This window comes from Gallus gallus, chromosome 3 (assembly GCF_016699485.2).
Source record: "Gallus gallus isolate bGalGal1 chromosome 3, bGalGal1.mat.broiler.GRCg7b, whole genome shotgun sequence".
In the NCBI taxonomy this organism is placed as follows: domain Eukaryota; kingdom Metazoa; phylum Chordata; class Aves; order Galliformes; family Phasianidae; genus Gallus; species Gallus gallus.
In genome coordinates, this window is record NC_052534.1 from 20,240,895 (window position 1) to 20,260,571 (window position 19,677).

The 19,677-nt window shown below is 35.8% G+C and overlaps 1 protein-coding gene across 8 annotated transcripts in view; it reads left to right on the forward strand.

The window, feature by feature from the left end:
- The window catches only part of USH2A (usherin), a 370,614-nt gene that overhangs the window by 191,813 nt on the left and 159,124 nt on the right, over positions 1-19,677 (forward strand). For all 8 annotated transcript variants that reach the window (XR_005858133.2, XM_015283893.4, XM_419417.8 and 5 more), the window contains exons 36-37: positions 3,643-3,794; positions 7,068-7,230. Coding sequence is in view for 7 of the 8 variants with exons in the window: in XM_015283893.4 (XP_015139379.2) it covers positions 3,643-3,794; positions 7,068-7,230 (315 nt within the window). In the remaining variant the exon portion in view is untranslated. The remainder of the gene's footprint in view (positions 1-3,642; positions 3,795-7,067; positions 7,231-19,677) is intronic.

Genomic DNA, 19,677 nt, shown 5'->3' on the forward strand with positions numbered 1-19,677 from the left:
GGAGGCTGAAAAATACTATGGTTGGGAAGACTGAAATATGAGAAAGATCAGCAAAGACAAACATTCCTTAAATTTTGCTACTTCAGCATTTTAGAGGTATATTCTTGTGGTTGGAGATTAGTGGAGTTCTAACATCGCCCCCTTCCTCAGAAGCACTGGAACTGTTTCCCACTCTTGGCTTAGCTGGTTGGTGAGTTTCAGTCTACTAGGCTTAAGTAACGCTTTTTGAATTTGTTGATTTTGGCTTGGTTTCAGGTGGAAACTTCAGAATTGCAACAATGTGCACATCATAAATTGACGTCTCCTTGATAGATATCAGGGGCCATTCCTTTATCTCCTATCTTCTCAAACTGTAGTATAGAAGTTGCCGTATATTTCCATGAACACAGAAAGCTAATTAGATCTTGCTGATGTTGAGTAGATCTATAGTCTAACTGGGATTTGCATAGCATGGACTTTACTATGTTCTCTAGGTATATATAGTGTGTAGCTGCCTGCTACTAAATGGACAAAGCTAAGGGGGATTAATATACCACCTTTGAGGCCACTTATGGAACACAGGATTGCAGTCTACTTAGCTTCTTCACAAAAATGACACAGTGAATAAAAGGTTGGCTTTGAAATTTACTGGGCTAAGGGTCCCTGTAGATGTAAAAGAGTAATATTATCTGAGTATGGACATTGAGTTTCTGGCCTTCATTTTTGTGAATTTAAGGTCAATTTAAATTTTGTTAAAAATCATTGTTTCATAGAAAACACAAAGAAGTGCACCTTCTCCTTTTAAAGTTGTTTCAGATATGTAATTTGTGTGTCAGATTTGAGGAAAAAAGACATTTGGAAGATGATATGCTGATGTACATATTTGTTTTTGTCTTACTTTCAAACCAAAAAGAAAATAGTTGAGAGAGTACAGCCCTGAATTATGTCACCTTATAGCGACACCCTACAATACCCTTCCATCTCTATCATATGCATGTCAAATATGTAGATAATGTAATATAAAGAAAACAGCCCATTTTGTTCAGGACAAGATTTGGAGAGAATAGTGTGATGACAAAAGGCATCAGATATTCTGTTCAGTATTCTAGTGGCTTCAATAGAGAAGATACGTTTTCTTCAGAACATATCCATTATAAGTTTGCCATAGAGTTTAAGGTCTGCTCTTTTGAAGCTTTTTCGCATAAAAAAAGTGGCTTTGTCTCTTCTCACCAAGAAAAATTTTCTTAAGGTTCAAAAGCTTCACTTCTGTATAGGTCATAAATAAAATCAAGTCTATCTTTCAGGGCCATGTGGAATTATATAGGGAATAACAGGGGTAGTAAGAACTGATTTATGAAATTATTCAGTGAATTAATCCAGCACTAGTTGCTGTTGTGCTTGCAAAAGGCTACTTTCTTTCATAGTCAATGAAACTGATGTAGACAAGATTTGACCTCTAGATTGTACCTTAAGAGGTACAAGGGGTATGTATGCAAGGGACTCCTAGTGACCAGTTTTTTCAGAGTATAAGCCTAAATTGTACTACTGGGTTTCTTTTCAAGAGTGAAATGTAGTTGTGCTGTGGTCGATATTTTTGTCTTCAATGGAACTAAGATTGAATCTAGCTATCTAGAATTCATAATTGCGAAGAAACTGCATAATTTCTTGTTTTCTCTGTACCCCTTCTAAAGCCTTGCAGTCATGAAAATGTGCTCTTTGATATTTCATGATTTGTGAGCTCTTCAGGTGCATCTAGCAAATCTTAGAAAGTAAGTAAACTCCGGTGTGGTTTTCCTAGTATGGTTTGTAAACATCTATGAGTGAGACAGAGAGGTTATTTATCTCTAGCCAAAAAGAATTATTGCCTGATCTAGAAAATGGCTTCACATCTCAAAGTTAGACTACTAGTCTTTTGTTTTGAAATATAATTTTCTTTTTTTATTCTGAAATTTTTCTCGATAAAAGTCATATAAAGCAGAGGCAGAACCAAAATCAACAGATTACGTATCAGCATATTAAAGATCATTGTTCTCTAACAGTACTGGGAGGGCTAACAAGAGCTCACAGTGCTGACCCTCAGGCTGCTCCTCGTAGTGGAGATGCTGCATAATGCTGTGATTGCAGGAACACTTTAAAATAGCAGTTCAGTTAATTCATGCTGAATTACAGTGGAGTTCTCATAGAGGTACATATGGCACCTGTATTAATATAAAATGAGTTCATTATGATTCATGCTGTTACCACAAGTATAAAAGGAAATGATGATATGATTTGACTATGACTTTAAAGGATTAGTACTCCTGGTATAAAAGTACATTATACATTATTTTTTCCCCTCTAAAATACATCCTTAATATTGGTGTTTACAATCAGAAATGCCTTTGTCAGTCTTGAAGTGCTTCATTTCTGAGGTAAATATAAAATATCTATATTTGATAGTTTGTTTATTTAATATAGGGCCAATATCAACCATGAATGTCATTGCCTTACAAGGAACTCCACAAGGAACCACACGGGATATTAGCTTTAGGAAGCCTGTCAAATTTGGTAGGATTGATAGTGTGTGATTTACCAGGACTTCCTCCCACACATATGTCTCTGGTATCTGACTTGAGTTTAGCCTTTCAATTTGGTAGAGTTGTAAAGACCTGAGGAATCTGTGAATCACTTTTCATACACACTTCTTCAGTGATGCCTCCTATTTATTTCCATGGAAACTACAACAGATACACATAGCACAACAGGACTATTTGATAGAGCAAATTCTCAGTTTCATTTAATTTCTCAAGCATATGTTCATGCCTCAACAACTAGAACATTCACAGTAGTTCAATGGGAGAAAAAGCAATTCTGGAGTATTTTGATGAAAACGACTTGCATATCAACTGGAAGACGGTGTACAAAGCTATTGGGAAGCCTCCAAGTCCAGTTTAAATCAGCCAGAATTACAGATACCAAGCTTTATAGAAAGTTAGACCATAAACACTTATTTTTTATTTGACCACCTTCAGTTGGATTTCAGAAATGTATTGTAGCCTCATTCTCATCCATAATTAGTTTAAATGCAGTATTGTTAGCTAAAAAAAAAAAAAAAAAAAAGGGTATTTGTCAGACTCATGCAAAGATACAAATATTGCTATAATTGCAAATGTGTTAAGATTGCAATTGTAGCCAGCTATGGTTTTCCATAGCCTAATGGAAATTTGGCTAGTGCTAGTCTAAGTTGTCCATCATTTAAATAATTGTCGATAACTTTTTTTTTCTAGGTCTACAGTTGTTCGGATGTGAGATGGTTACGTGTATCTTTTCAGTTCTTGTTTCAATAGCTATATGCTGAGTATTCTGTAATAACTATTTGCCTGTATTTTCCTGATTCCAGGGCGATGTTAACTGCTGTCTACTAAGGCTTATTTATGTGTAATCTTTGGAAGATTGTCAAGATTGTCTTTGTTTCCAAAGAATGCAGTTCACTGATGAGGTTTTCAACAATTAAAAATGTGAGAGTGTGTTTCTCCTGTTATATACACAGTAATGTTAAATAATTGACTGCTTAACTATAAAATATGTGAAATAGTACCACTACCTTCATGTCCATAGCACTAAAGATTTTCTTATAAATTCTGTGGTTGTATAGATATTGAGTGCTATCACATTGTTTTATAGGTATTATTACCAGCTACGGATTGTATATGGATGGTGTTCTAATACAGAATTCATCACAGCTAAATTGTTATGCTTATGGACTTGCTCCGTGGAGTCTGCATTCCTTCAGAGTCCAGGCATGTACTGCGAAAGGTTGTGCTTTGGGTCCGTTGGTGAGTACCTCAATTTGCATTCTGAGAGTGTAATAAATGTCAGATGGCAGTGAATATCAGAGTAAATGGTGATGATTCACTCCGGTCAGTACTAACCCATCTGGCAAAATGTGACATTTAAAAAAAAATCCTCTTTAAGAGCTGTTGAAGATTTGATAGGTCATTGTTAGGCAGCATTCCAAACTAGAACATAGGTACATCAACGAAAGGCAAAATTTGAGGCTGAAAACACACGTTATTGAAATGAAGTAGCATTGATATGTTTTAAAGAGGCAGATGTGAATTAGTCAGATTTGCAAGGGCATAATATACAGAAAGAGTAACTGTTCCAGTAATGAGCAAGTTTCTAACTGTCTGACTGAAAGAACTGAAGGTAATTCAAGAAGTGCAGAAGTGAGAAAAGGAAAATAAGAGTATTTTAAAATATCTTTTGAATGCAAGTCTGTGATTAAAATATTCTACTAGACTTTAACACTCTTGTACAACATCCCATTTCTTCAGGTTTTGAGAAGACAGGAATATGGAATATACCGTGTACAAACAAAGTTTCTAAGGCTTTTTTTTTTTTTTTTTTTTTGTAATGTTATGGAAGGCTGAGCTGATGTATCCAGTACTGCTCTAACGTTTGTTTTTGTTACAATTTGTTATTCACATTTTTAATATTCTTCCTAAGAGTGTTTTCTTTCAAATTCTTGTAACATCATCTGTCTGCAAAAGATGACTAGACTTTATAACCATTAAGCATTTTATAGCTTGGATTACTTTGAAGGATATTTACTTTTAAAAGCTTGGATGGCTTTTTGCCAGTTTTTCTTTTACATTTTTTACGACTTCATACCTACCTGAAAAGCAAATCTTGTTCTAAGGTATTCAATGTGTGGTATCCTAATCCATTGCACTGGTAGTGATGTTTAAGACAGGTCATTGCCAAACTGTGCACACAGTTGAAATATGTGTTTTTACTACTACTATCCTATCAAATAGGCATTAAAACAGAGAACAGAACACCAGTAGTTAGGGCTATTACATTTAATTTAATAGCCTTTTCTCATGTGTTCGCTGAGCTCGACTTGGTATCATGACACTTGCAACAATTCCCAGCAGGGGTCGCTGTAGCGGATACCCAGTGATCAGTAGCATCCCGTGATCAGTACACAAACTGTTTTCCAAAGCCAGTGATCCATCTCTAATCACAGGAATTGAAGTACAACGTCTTTATTTAGGCACACCTAAGTGCTGCCAGAAAGTTAAAGCAGTTTGACTTTTTGAAAGATTTTTATATCAATTACAGTATAAATCCAACACTTAAAAAAAAAAAAAATCCAAATGTTTCACCTCTTTCATTACTCTAAATAGTATGGGAAGCATCTTCCAGCCATAAGATGATATCCTTCCAGCTATTTTTGTTCCTGATCTTGTGTTTAATGTGCCCTAATCGATTGAAAGGATGCTATGTGACTATACTAAATCCTGGATTTCTCCTGCTTGTGTTTCTGAAGGTGGCTCTGAAGATCTTAATCAGTTACAAGAGTGTTAGCAATTTTGCTGTTTCAATAAGCTTCTTGCTTGGGTCAGATCAGTGTTTTGGTGCTTTTTTATGCTTTGTCGGTGATTATGATTTATTTTTTAAGTGAAATGCAAATCTATAACACATGAATTCAAAAATTCTCAATTTTAATTTTTTGCTAGCGAACCCAAAGTTTTACTTTTGAATCAATTCTATTCTTTATTTTACTGCCTAAAAAAACCCCACACGCATACAATAAATAAATAAATAAACTTGGCTTATCTAGAAATAGAAGAAGTTGTGCATCTTCTGGCAGATTCTTTGGAGGAATTGGTCACATATATTGCTGATTTTGAAATGTGTTAGGTCTTGTAAATATTGGATGCACAAAAAAGAAGCAATTAATATAACAGACATGATAGAGCTTTTGCAGCTGTTCAGGCTATGGTGAAAATTGCTACAGACTGTACTCTTTCAAGAATATCCTTTTCAGTAGTAAAAATAGTTGGTCTTCCTTTCTCCAAGTTTCTGATGTGGAGAGTTTAGAGTACCAGCATGAAGTGGCACAGCCTTGCAGAATATTATTGTGGCTTAGAAAGTACAGTTTAGTTAAATTCTTCCATAAGGATGGTTTTGACTGAAACATCTGAATAATTAATCTGGCATTTATGCGGTGAATACGTTTATTTATGCTGTGAAGCGTTTGTTTATCTTAAAGCATGTACATTATCTTGTTGATTTTTCTGCAACTTCTCATCTGTTTCAAGTATAATCTTGTGCTAATTTAGAGTGTATGACTGTAGGAACATGTATGTAGAGGTATTGATGCGCATCAAAGATTTAGCCAGAAACTTAGAAGCAATCGGCTTTCCAAATTATATGTGTGAAAAAGTAAAATATTAATATTTCAAAGACAGTGAAAGTGTGCTATGCTTTGTTATTATGATGATAGAGCAGGTGTGGCAGATTAAAAATAGCATGTATTAGCACTCCTCTGAACTTGCAGCTGAAAGGCACTTAGAAAGGTATGAAACCATCTTATACCTTAGAAAATGCCAAATCAACAATGTATGAGAAATACATTTGTTGCCATAAATAAAGTAATTATTTTGCTTCAGAGCACTGAATGCTTACTACAAGGTGTGATATGTAAATACTAACTTTTGATGATTTTGAATGACTATTTATCTATCTGAAGAACAGCTTTCATACGTATTACATTTTCCATAATGTTATCATGTTTTATTTTTTCTTGTTATAGCTATATCTATTTAGTGTTAGAAGATAAGTTTGTTAGTTGAAATAGAAGTTAATTCAGACTGCAACCAGTATTCAACACAGCATATTTTTCCTCTATCACATATTTACAGTAATTTGCTACATCATTTAAATATATGTGCCTTACAGTTGTCTTTTAAAATTCAGAAATTGAAAATGTTATTGTCTTGTACTGTTGCTTTCTCTCTTAACACTAAGCTCATGCGTCTGCATGAGGTTCTATATATGTTTTTAAGATACAAATCTTTCATTCTTTTCCAGTATTTGTTTCCTGTCCTTAGGGGTCTTCATGTAAAGTATGACAGTTGCTGGATAGCTTCAAGCAGATGCTGATGAAATGAAAGTAAAATGTTTTTAAAAATTCCGACGTGTGCAGTGTTTTGTTGTGTTGTATTTAATTTCTAAAATAACTTGAAGTTTTTAATTTCTCATTCCTTGTCTGTTTGTAAACTATGGCCACAAACCTCTAGCTCATGATTCTTTTGCAGGTGGAAGCTCGGACCATGGAAGCTCCACCTGAGGGAGCAGTTGATGTATTTGCTACTGTTGATGGGTCCAAAGAAGCTCAGTTAAAGTGGCTCGCCCCAAATAAACCTCACGGACAACTGACCTACACAGTCTTTTTCACTGGTCTGTTCTACGCTGATCAAGGTATTTCTTTTCCATTATATTAAGTCTAAAGATAGCATTGATGTTCTGTTTTTTTTTTTTTTATTTTTCCAAAACTTTCTTTAACACTAAATTTTACTGCTTTTTGCCACTCCATTGATTATTTTAGAAATTCCAATTTTACTCCTAAGAGCCACTACTTTGATTTATGGTGCTTTACATTTGTACAAACACATACATTGGCAAATAAAGATAAGCTCTCTGCACTCATTTAGTCTCTAGATATACACATGGGGTCTTATCTCACCACCTTTACTCAGATAAGGAAGCTATACTCACACGATTTCACTTGGTTTACTTACATAAGTGGGAGCTGTTCTTGAGAGCCGTACATAATATGGGTGATTGTGGGTGCATTTGAAATTTATGTCAGTGGCTGTACAGCCAGCTACCTAAGAGTGTGCAGTGAAAGCAGATACTTAAAAAGAAGAAAGGGAAAGAAACCCAACTGTTTATTTCCATATAACAAGCCGATTAAATATGCAATACAAAACCCTTACAAAAAGTTATTTGTTAAATCTTATTGTATCCTAGACGGCTGTCTTGTTTGCATTGTTGTGCTTTTTTTTAATTAATGTATTTTAAAACTAAACAAAATAATGTAGTCTTGTGTGAAAATGTTACTAAATCAGTATTAGAGTAGACAGTGATGATACCCTTGTGTAAAAGACTGTATAAGATACTAAAGAATGTAAATGGATATATTTTTTTTTCAAATGCATTGTACAGACTGTGTGTTTTTCAGTTGATAATAAAATGCTGTGTCCTCTAATTATTATAGAAATGTAAAATACCTGGGCAGTGAGTGAAAGCGAATGCTCACAAAATGTGAGCATTTAATATGTCAGATTGAGCTATTAAGCATACTCTAAAGTGTAATAAATAATACAATATTATACCCAAATAATGTTCATGAATTATACCTAACAATGTTGTCATTAATTTTTAGAGCTTTATAAATAGCGTGATTGACATCAGGCAACTATAAAAATGTTTCCTTATAATACAAAATCATGGTTGAAAATAATGTTTGGATGACATTTAATCCTTCTATGTACTGTACGCAAATTTAATCAGCATTATAAATGCAGTAACAGATAGAGAATTGAATCACTGATGGCTTCATAACTTGCTTTTTTTTTAATGCTCAGGATGAGAATGATTTGATGTTTTCAGTATCCGTGGTAAAGAGAACATACAAATTGTAATTGCCATCCTCTGCAAAGTAGTATATAAATGAACTTGTTTGTGTGCTGTTTGGAGGAGCGCATTCATTGAAGAGTTTAAGTGTGGTAGGCAGTCTCACATGACCTCTCACAAAGGCTGTTGTGTCCCTCTTTTATGCAACGAAGGCTTTGATGTATTCTGCTGTGAAGCACTTGTAAGATTATGAGGAGAAGGAGTGATGATCAATTTGAAAAAAAGGAGCAACATTTTGGCTGGACCTGTGACAGCGCAGCCATTTCCGCCAAGGCAGCAGGGTGAATAATGCAAAAGCCATATTCCCCTTGTGTTTAATCTTGCATTGTTTTTGCAGAGAAAATTTCTGCTTGCTTTCTAAGTCATGTCATCCTCAGTTGTCATCCCGTCTCTCAAACCATCAAAACGGTATTAAATGTTGCAAAGCTGTGCAGCTAGAGAACTTTCAAAAGTCAGAACCCATTTGCAGAGCAGCCCTTGTAGAAAATGTATTCTGTTCTCGGCAGAATTTTCTTTCAGTTCTTTCCACTGAGAAGTTTACTGATTTCTCCCAGTGGAATCTGCTGGAATTTATCGGTTCATGGTTGGCAGTCACAGATTAAGGTAAATGTCGATCCGTAATGACCCTCTACATGTTAGTATTGCAGTAAAGCTGGGCTTTTATGTCAAAGATATCGGAGAGGGAGCTATTACACATGACAGGGGTGATCAAGGGACTCCAGACCAAGGCAAGCATTATTAAATATTGACTAGTTCTGTGATTTATGTAGAGCTGGAGGAAAAAAGTGACTTTTTAACCATTATATATTCTTCAGCAACGAAAACCAGCCATTTATCTCCTGCTGGTAATAAAGAACAGAGTGCCTGCATATTTTAGTGGAGGGAAAACCTGGCCTTATAAATGAGATGGACTCTTTCATGATAACATTTCAGTTTGCTAATTGCCAAAAGCAAAACAGGCAAATTGGAAGCAATTATAAGAGTTGACTTAAAGTAGTTGCTGCGTTAGTTCAACTCAGGAGAGCTGGGTGGCAGTGAAAGAATCATTGGGGAATGGAACCCAGAAAATTTCATTACGTTTGTTCACTGTTGCTGAAACTTTGCTTTGCAATGCTAAATAAATAAAGAGTGCTTCCCCCTAGAAGTCAGAGCTCCAGCAATTGACCTTTATGCTGGCTGTTTGGGGGTATGCAGGAGGAAAATTAAGCATTAATTCATCAAACTTACATAAGACATCATCTGTTCACTAGATTTACACAAAGCTTATTGAATTGTCTGATGGCTAATTGGTATTTCGTTGACATAATGAACAACTGTATTTCATCCTTTGCCGCAGCGTCTGTTAAAGAGGCAGGGATTGAAATGTAAGAAACGGATGTCGAATTCATCTAGAATAGCTGCAGAGAAACAGTGAACTGTTTCTCCCGCTGCTTAAATGGGTGACATGCTCACCAATACCTTAAGCTGTCCTTTGGGGCAGCCTGAGAAACAGGTTTTAGATTTCAGAACTTAAAGTTCACTTAAGTGAATGGGTTTTGAAGACTGTTTTGTAGCAAGAGTTTCTTGCAGTGTCCACACACTTTTGTCATTTGTATATATCACTCTCAAATGAAAAAAAATTATTTAAATTCATTGTTATAAATAAAATCTCAAGCTTATAGTAAGAATATGTGTCTCTCATAAACAAATGTATCCTTCCCCTAACAGTACAGTCCCTTTTATGAAAGTTCATGGTTGTGTTCTTTTGCAAAGTACTTCAAAATTTACTAGATTACAAAATAATGTCTTTAATGAAGAATGGGGAGCTGGGGAAGATTTGGGTTGACTCTCTGGCCAGCCTAGTGATGCCAGCCATCGCCTGTTCCACGAAGCTGTTATGTAACAGCTTTAACCTTGAGTGGACCAGAAAATTTGTTCCATGCTCCAGCCAAGCAGTTTGAAGCACATAATAAGTATATTCCGTATAAGTATAGCCCCTGGACAAAGGAGATTTTCTGATGCTTCTTGTATTTCTGTATTTTTACAACACCCTCCCTAATGCATATTTTGAAACTCTGCTTGATATGCTGTTATCTTATCAGTGACCTTCTATAACATATGGTATGTTGAGATAGCAAGTTGGTGACATGGGAAGTGTTTAAATAACATGTAACTTAACACTTTCTCTGTCAAGAACTTGTTATTCCAACTCTTTAGAGACACCAGCTGATCTCATACTGAATATTCTATAGATGTCCCCAGGCTTAGCTCCTTCTTTGTCCTATTCCAAACCTTTCAGATTTCACATATGTATGTCTCTGACTGTCTTAATATTTTATGTACACTATTTTTCTATCAAATGGTTCTGCCATTCATTGCATTTTTTAAGATATCCTATAACTTTCCGTCCAGCTGTTTTTACAAATATATGTACTTAATAGGAGTTGAAGTGAACAGCCTGTGAGTTCATTTTTATTTCATTCTAGAAGGTTCTTTAATGAAATCAGATACCTTATGTCATTTGCAAAAGATTAAAAGATGCTGTGGTTTAGCTTTGTTACATCAGTAAAAATTATTTTATAATACATAAAACCAAGGGAGAATGTTCTAATCGTATAGAAACCTTTGAATTATCCATTTCTTGACTTCAAATGCGTAAGCATCCAATATAAATGCTTCTTAATGCATGTTCTGTTTTCTATTGCTTTTTAGTTCTGATACTGCATCTAGTACTCACTTTTGGATGTATTTGTTACTGGTGTGGTGAGGTCTTGGTAAATAGTTAGCGTTCTTGATCAACATTTATCAATAGCCAAATTGGAGGAGAAGGAAATACTATCAGGAACTGATTGAAAAGGTCACTGTGGAATTGCAAGTGTGAAATGTAGATCAGCAGGAGACAGTTTGGATTTTCTGCCAATAGAGGAGGATGCTGGTAATGGATTTTTCTGTAGTTTAACTATACTTTAACAGTAAATGGAACAGAAATTTCTGTATCAATTAGCTCTTGTTTTCAAATTCAGCTGTATATTTTTCTGAATGTATTTCCCTTTAAATATTCCTCCAAACACAGACTGGAGCTTTGTTGAATCTGTTTTACAATTCTGATATTCCAGACAGACACGTGTTCCCCGAAACTACATGTAGGATCAAACATGGTTTTACAGATCAGGGTCTCTGTCCCAACTCCGCAGCGCTCAGGTGATACTCTTTCTTTCCTGCAGACAAGTTGCCTCAGGTTGTTTTAATCCTGGCGCCTCTGTGAACAAAGCTTTAAAGAGGAATTTGTTTTAGAATTTTTTAGTCCAAAGCATGAAATACTAATATTATCAGATCATAAACAACTTTTCTTTCTATAAGAGAAGGTTGTTTCTTATTACTATCTGATAAACTTCCAATTCTCTGAGGACTTGGAAGGAAAAACTAAGAGATTCAGAATTAATTCCCTTAAGAATTTTCTGCTTTCTTATTTATCCTTAGTGTAGTTTAAATTAAGTACAGGATTATTTTTAATTGCATTTGGATATCTGAAGTGAAGCTGTTGCACTGGAAGAATCAGATGCTACCTCTTTTCCAGAGAAGAGAGTTGGAGGAAATTTTCATCTTCCTTCCTGTGTGAGATAACAACGGTTACACTAAATTCATCCAAATCTGTAGTTTTCTGGATGTTGTGATGCCTGTGAATGCAAATTTGACATCAAGAGAAACTTTAGCTATCTGTACGTACTTAATGAGCTTCACAATGTGAAGTTGCAGAACTCTGCATTGCTCAGAAACATAGAAGTCAAAGGATGTTATTTTCTCATTTTCTAGTTCTTGCAATTTCTATTGTCGACACAGCACCTAAAGTATTTACTTTTCAGCAAGTACTTACTAGTTCACATTGTATTTTTATAAAGAGAATTATTGATCAACTCTGCTTATTTGGAGATACTGTGCAGGATAGCATCCTTGCAGCCTACTTTTGTCTGTGACAAATGACAAAAACTAACGGTAGATTAAAGCAATTCATTGTAAAAAAAAAAAAATGTTTATAAAGTTGACTTAAGTTGGATTTTGTTAATCTGATCTTTTTAGCTTGTTTTTTTTTTGTTTTGTTTTTTTTTTTTAATATAAGTAAAAAGAAGGAGGAACAGAATCTGTTAGCTTGGCTTCTATTCAAGCATTCCTCTTACAGTCTTGATTGACCACAAGTGCTTTCAGTGCACTCTACAATCAGAATATAAATCTGGAATGTTAAGTCAGTCTAGAGCTTAAAAGCAAAGTGTTCTGGAAAAGATATGACGCCTGCTGATATCAGTGGAATTAGGGAGATGAACGCCAAAACTCCTTTAATTTCTTAGTCCTGGTGAATTTCATTTAAATGTAAGAATTGTAGTTGTTTGCATAATTATCGTAGACATAAAATATCTAAGTATAGATTAACATCTACAGTTGCTACAGCTGAATATGCAATACCTGACAATAGATAAAAGTTAGGATGCAGTTTTATCTTAGCAAGAAAGTATCTTTCACAAAAATGGTAGCGTATTCCTTCCTTATGTGTAATCAAAGCACATGAATCATTTTCAAGACAAGATATTTCTTCAAAGAGCTGCTTTTTTTTTTTTTTTTAGCCTGTTAATGAGAAGTTAAGCCTTTCCTCTCCTGTAGCTAAAACATTCAAGAAGTGGGTACGAAAGAAATATCAATAGCTTTTTCCAAGGTAGATAAATATCAAGACTGTACTCCTTCTGCATTCATTCACTTACTAAAGATGTTTATAATGTCTGGTGTACCTATGCCAGGGATGTTTCATTATCTAAGGACAAGAAAAGTCACTCCAACTTTACTCCAGTAATTTAAGATTGTGTTAACCCTATATATTCTGCAACCTGATTTCCTTAGCTGTGATCCTTAACTTTTTCATAGCATAATCATGTTAAATGTGCCACTACTAATAACAATAATAGTCCTTTTTTTCAGGTGGAGCCAGGGAGAGTGGAGATTCTTGAATTTAGAAAAGAGTAAAGTTTCAAAATGAACGTGACTCTGAGAAGTTGTGATCACACTAGTCATTCCCTAGTTACCTTTGTAATATATAAGAAGAGGTTTAATCTGGTTTGCTTTTTTTTTTTTTTTCCTCTGTGATGTTGCATGATGCCTTAGTGTTTTTAAAGCCAAGGACCCTAAAGCTGCTGGGGCAGTTTTTTCCAGAGCTTCCATGGCAGTATTTTCTGTTGAAAGTGCTCATGGTGTAATTGTGGGATTACTGTCCTCATGGCCTTGCACCTTCCAACCTGATGGTGCTGCTATAGATGGTTTTCATGGGAGCAGCTGTGCTGCTGTGAGTATCACCCCTTTGCCCCACTTCCCCAAAACATAGTCCATGACAAAGTAATAATGACTTAAATATTTGATAATTATCTATTAATATATGTACACAGAAGCTTAGTGACCAATCAGTGAAGCATTTGCACCATTGTTAACGTACTCCAAGCAGCATAAATAACGTCATTAATGGGAACGAGCAACAAGGAGTTTGAAGATGTCCAAATTGCTTAGTGGTGGGACCATGACAAAAATCCTTATCACCCTGAGCAGTGTTGGGATCTTCATAGCCACCAGTGGCTACATTGGAAAGACATTTTCACCACTCCCATTGTAGAATGCTCATGAGGGAGTCCTCACATACTTTGGAGCATGGTGAATGTTACACTGTGAGTATGACTTGGGATTAGTCTGGTTTTTTTTTCTATTTTTTTTCCATGTGGAGTAGCAAAATATGACTCTGAAAAACCTTTGTGCCTACATCCTGGTGACATTACATCATAGTTGGTTGATTGAACTGAGGGCAGTTGTGGGACATTGTAATCCTCCATGTGCTTTTCTCTACCCTGCTGAACTTGGGCGAGTTATTTAACCCGTGTGTAGCTGTCTCTCTGTAACACGAGGATAATATTTATCTACCTCCCTGTGACATTGTCAGGATTAATTAAGTAATGTTTGTGTGCTTTCAAACTGTAAGATACTATAGAGATGCTAGATATTATTGTTACTTGAAATGAAGATTGTGGACTGGTCCTAAAGTTTTTTGAGGGAGAAGAAGGAGGATACATAATCCATCTTCAAATAGTTTTATTTAATCCGATTACTTACATAAGAGGACTTAGAGATACTTTTGAAGCAAGGTATGTGCCGTTTAAAGTTTCATTTGCTTGGCAAGAAAATTCATAGTTTTGCATTCGCTTTAGAATAATTATTGGGTAATTTTTAGTCAAGCTTCAGTCGCCTGTGTCTGGTTTCAAAATACGCCAACTACTAGCATTATTTCCTTATGTACCAGATATCCTTTTCTATTTTTTGGTACAAATGTCTTGGGAGTAAGGATAGGAGAGCAGTCTGTCTGATTTCTGAACTTGATTGCTTCTTTGGTGGAGAATCTAGCAAATAGTGCTTTTTAATTGGTATTCCACATCTCTCTATTAATAGTTTTTTTGTGATTTTTTTTTCCCCCACATATACACTGGTCTTTTTCTATATTGTGTTAGTTGTTGGCTTTTTTGTTGTAAAGGGAGTACAGAAAGATGAGCCTTGTTTCTGTGGGGTACATACTGTCAATTATTGCAGGCCGAAATTCAACACCAGGATTAGTAGGATAGTCTTTGAGACTATCCCTGCTCTGTCGCAATAGCCTAGGGAATATTAGCAATCTTCTGAAAGTGGCACTGGTGAACAGTATCGAGTAAAAGAGAATCTGCTGATTAGTTCTCCTATTAAAATGATTTATTAGTTAATGAATGTCTTTTAGAGTTTTTAACTGCCATTAAGACTGAGGAAGCCACTTCAGTTGTGCGTAGGTATCTGTTGTAAATCCCAAATGCAAAAAGTAATTTATGTCTTTGGACAAAAAATTATTTGTGTCAACAAAGTAAGTATGTGATCCAAATAAAATAAATATAATCTGACTAGCCCTTTAATAGATGAAGAAATTGCAATTGGATATGTGGTGATGTGAAAACAAATATCTTTAGAGAGTAAAACACATCTGTTTTCTCAGCTAGAGAAAGCATGATGAAAACTTAAGTTTGACAAGATTTGATAAAGTTTCTATTTGAAATATGTAAAGGGGATCAAATTGGATGCTATGTATATAATTTTCTTAAGTCAGAAAGATCAAGATACTGTCATGAGTCTTCCTTCTTTAGGGGTGATTGTGTGCAGTTAGTATAGATGCTTATTTCTCTACATGCTATTGCCCTGAACAGACTAGGGAGTGCTGCTCTACCTTTAAGTACAACAAAGCTCACCTAGATGATTCTGAGGTTCTTTCAATCTACAAGTGCACCATTTATGATGCCTCATGTAAGATGACTGGAAAAGCCAAAACAGTGTCTTTATGTCAAATAAAAATCCTAGATCAACTTCACAGCTTCATTCATTCCAAAGTATTACAAGTAAATGTAATGGCATTTGACAGTATTGGCATTTTTATATGACTTCTTTTGGCCAACTCAGCATTCTGAAAAAATAAATAGTGTTTTCCCTTTGTAATTGAAAGGGTTAAATAGTACCAATTCATTACCACTCACAAAAGGATTTATTTTGTTCTCATAAATCAGTTTTATTCCACATTTTTATTATTCCCTTGGGTCAGCTGCTCCAATTGAAATCAATACAAGTGCAAGTGACACAATCAATCTAGATATTTGATTATGGATTTGAGACTCCCAGTTCTGCTCTGTGTGTTTAGCTAGTCTCCTTCTGATAGTGTCCCTGGAGAATGGCAAATTCTTATTGGCATCCATGAATTATGGGCATAGATTCAGAAACCAGATACTGTGATAATCTCCATTTATGTACAGCTGCAGTAAGAGAAAGCAAGCTCTAACCATAGAAAAACAAACTTGAAGATTTTAAAGCTGGTTGTTTCTGAACTTCTTTCAGTATGTACAATCTCTCTTAAAACTATAAAATCTCTCAGACAAAATGGGTTGAATCTGTAATTCTCTACTTTACCTTCAATTAAACTTCAGTACAGAAAGCATTTTTGTTTGATGCCTTCCTGTCATTTATACACAATGTGATGGTATGCTGCTTGCAGTGCTACTGTCTACAGTACTAAACTGTTCTGGGACATTAAAGAGACTCAATGTCCAGTCAGGAGCTCATAGGAACATTGTGTTTCTGAGACCATAAATGAGCAATACAGAATGTTGTACACTAAATCTTTTCAAAGGTGTTGCATGTCTTCCCTACTTCGTGCAAACATCTTGGTAGCTTCGTCCTCTTCTACGGGTTACAACTTGAATGAGTTACCAGAATAGCTGTTGATGCTTGGTCTTTTTGTGTTGTGGAACACTGTGTGAATAGATTTTTCCTGTCCCCTGATTAGAGGGCTGAGAGAGGAAAGGTTTGGAGTAACTTTAGCACTCAGAGTGTTAGAGTTCTACTCTGGGCTAGTTCAGATTTCAAGCTGTCTCCACTCCTACACCCAACTTGCAGATGAGCAGGAGGCCTTGTCTGACCTGCCACTGCCTGTTCCTCTTCCTTCCTGTGATAAAATTGTTCTAAAAAATGACATTTTCTTGCAAAATTTCTGGGAAAGTATAGGTATTGGTGAAAGATCTTAAAACTGTTTGCACCAAAATACATCCTGGCCACCCAGCTTGAACTGTGTGGATTTCCTCACTGGAAAGGTAGTGACAACTGTAATTCTGATTAGGTTATGTAAGTACTATCTAAGTTGGTATAAATGTAATTAGCAAGTTAGTAAATTTTTGGAGCCTTTCTTGAATAGAACAGAACATCTTGAGTTGAAAGGGACAAGGATCACGGAGCCCAACCGTTGGCTCCACACAGCACTGCCCAAAATGCAAATCTTCTGTCTGAGAGTGGTGTCCAAATGCTTCTGAACTCCAGCAGCTCTGAGCTGTGCCCACTACCCTGGTCAACCTGTTCAACGCCCATGGTGCAGAACCTTTCCCTAACCCCCTCCTGTCCCTTCTTATACTGTGCCACCAAAATCTGTACCCAGTGCTCAACATGAGACCGCACCAGAACAGAGCAGCAATTCCTCCAGAGTTTTAGGGCTGGCTGGGAGTTTATCATTACTGAAGGTTGTAGTTCACCAGCTGAGGGGTCTGGGGGACACAGGACCCATCATTGGTGTTGAAGGCAGAGATGAAAAAGGCATTAAATATCTTTGCTTTATCTGCATCCGTATTGGTGAGGTGACCATCCTTGTCAAGTAGTGCAACAGTGTTGTCTCTGGTTCTCTTTTTGCTGTTAACATTATTTTTAAAAAGCCCTTTTTGTTCTCCCCTGGTGTACTGACCAGCTTCAACTCTAACTGAGCTTTGGCCACATTAATTTTCTCTCTACAATAGTAAATAGCATCTATGTAGTCCTTCCATGTTGCCCAACCTTGCTTCCACATACACTTTAATCATTTTCTGCCTGAGTTCTAGAAGACCCCTGCTCAGCCAAGGCAGCCTCTGCCCTCTTAGCTTGACTTCTGACATTTTGGAGTTTCCTTTTTAATAAGTGAACAGCACTGACAGACGCCAACAACTTCAAAAGCAGTTTCCCAGGGGAAAACTAATTCACTGATCAGCCTGAAGTCTGCCTTCCGTATCCAGAGTTTAATTATCAAGGACAAAGGAAAAAAAAAATGAAGTTTCTGGGGATTGTTCAGTATTTTGGATAAATATGGAATAAATATGTTGAATTCATAGCTTAACTAGTTTATCACAGTATTTTTAAGTTATCCATCTTGCCGCATCTGGCAACTTAATCTGGACTCTGAGAATGAGAACTAATTTTTCCTATGGTATGAGAGGCTGTAAGTTTTGGCCTGTTTGATGTACTAAGTCAGTGATCTGTCCCTAGTAACAGTACAAGTGTCAACTCAGGAGTAGAGTAACAAAGAGAAGTTCACCACGTTGATACAAAATCAGCAGTGCACTCAACCAAAAACAAAAATAAAAGCAACAAAAGTAAACACTACCAAAAACAAACAAACAAACAAAAAAACAACACATCACCAATATTTTCATAAATCATAAAATCTTTTGAGTTGGAAGGGACCTTTAATGGTCATCTAGTCCAACTCACCTGCAATGAACAGGGATGTTTTTGTTGAAAAGAGGTGTATAGAGTCAAAGTAGAGAAAACAATGTGATTGATTTAACAATTAGGATGACAATTGAAAAGCAGTTAATTATTACAGTTCTTAGGAAAAGAAAGTCACCGAAAACGCTGAGATAATATTTTTAGCTGTTTATGCTATAATGGAACTGATGGAAAATCACATTTTGTACTCTGAATACAACTGGACAAAAGAATGAAGTTACAAAAGATGAAGCATCCGCATTCACAGAATTTTCCCCAGAAAAAAAAGTGAGAGAGAGAGCCAGAAAAGGTGAAGGCAAAAAACAGCACTCAGTGAAGCGTTCGGTGAGGGAGAGATGAGTGGAATGATTGGGAAAGGGGATGAAAAAGTGTCATCTTTTTGTTTTCCTATTCTGATGTTAACTTTTTCTGTGACCTAAGATAAGATGCTTAAACTCTATGTACTCACACATACCTAAAGCAGGCCAAGACATACCTACAAGTTTTTAACCTACTTAGTTAACCAAGTAATCTTTGTATAATTCTCTAGGTCAGAGCATGAACGTCTCCTTGACCTGGATTTTTTTCTACTTTTATACATTGAGTAGCCTTCTATCGTGCAAAGAGTTCTGCTTCTATCTGTTTTAATATTGTGAAGCAATATGTTCTCTAATGTAAAAATAGTTATCGGAACCTGTGTGAACATAATAGAAACAGAAGAGATTGGTGATATATCAGAACATGGTATGAAACCTTGAACTTACCCCTTGTCCCCAAAAATACTTTTGTCGTGTACTGTCACGCAATATGTAGTGCACTTTTGTGACTGAAGCCTGGTATTATTTTGAAATAGAGAGAAGATAGTAGTTAAATGTTTGTGATGATGATGCTAAAGTATTTTTATCTTAATTTCAGGTTGAAATCTCTCTGCATTTCACAAATTAATGGTACTATAATATTTCAGGTGAAGCTGGGGGAGTAAGATAAGCAGTTGGCAAATTTCTAAGGACACAGCACCATGTGTAGGAAGAGGCAAAAATTTTTGATTTTACAAAGGTTCAGTTGGTGAAGTTACGAATGAAAAATGAGCAGAGAAGAATAGAGAAGCTGATTTTTGCCCCCATATCTTCTGTATAATGACAGCTAGCTCTTGATGAT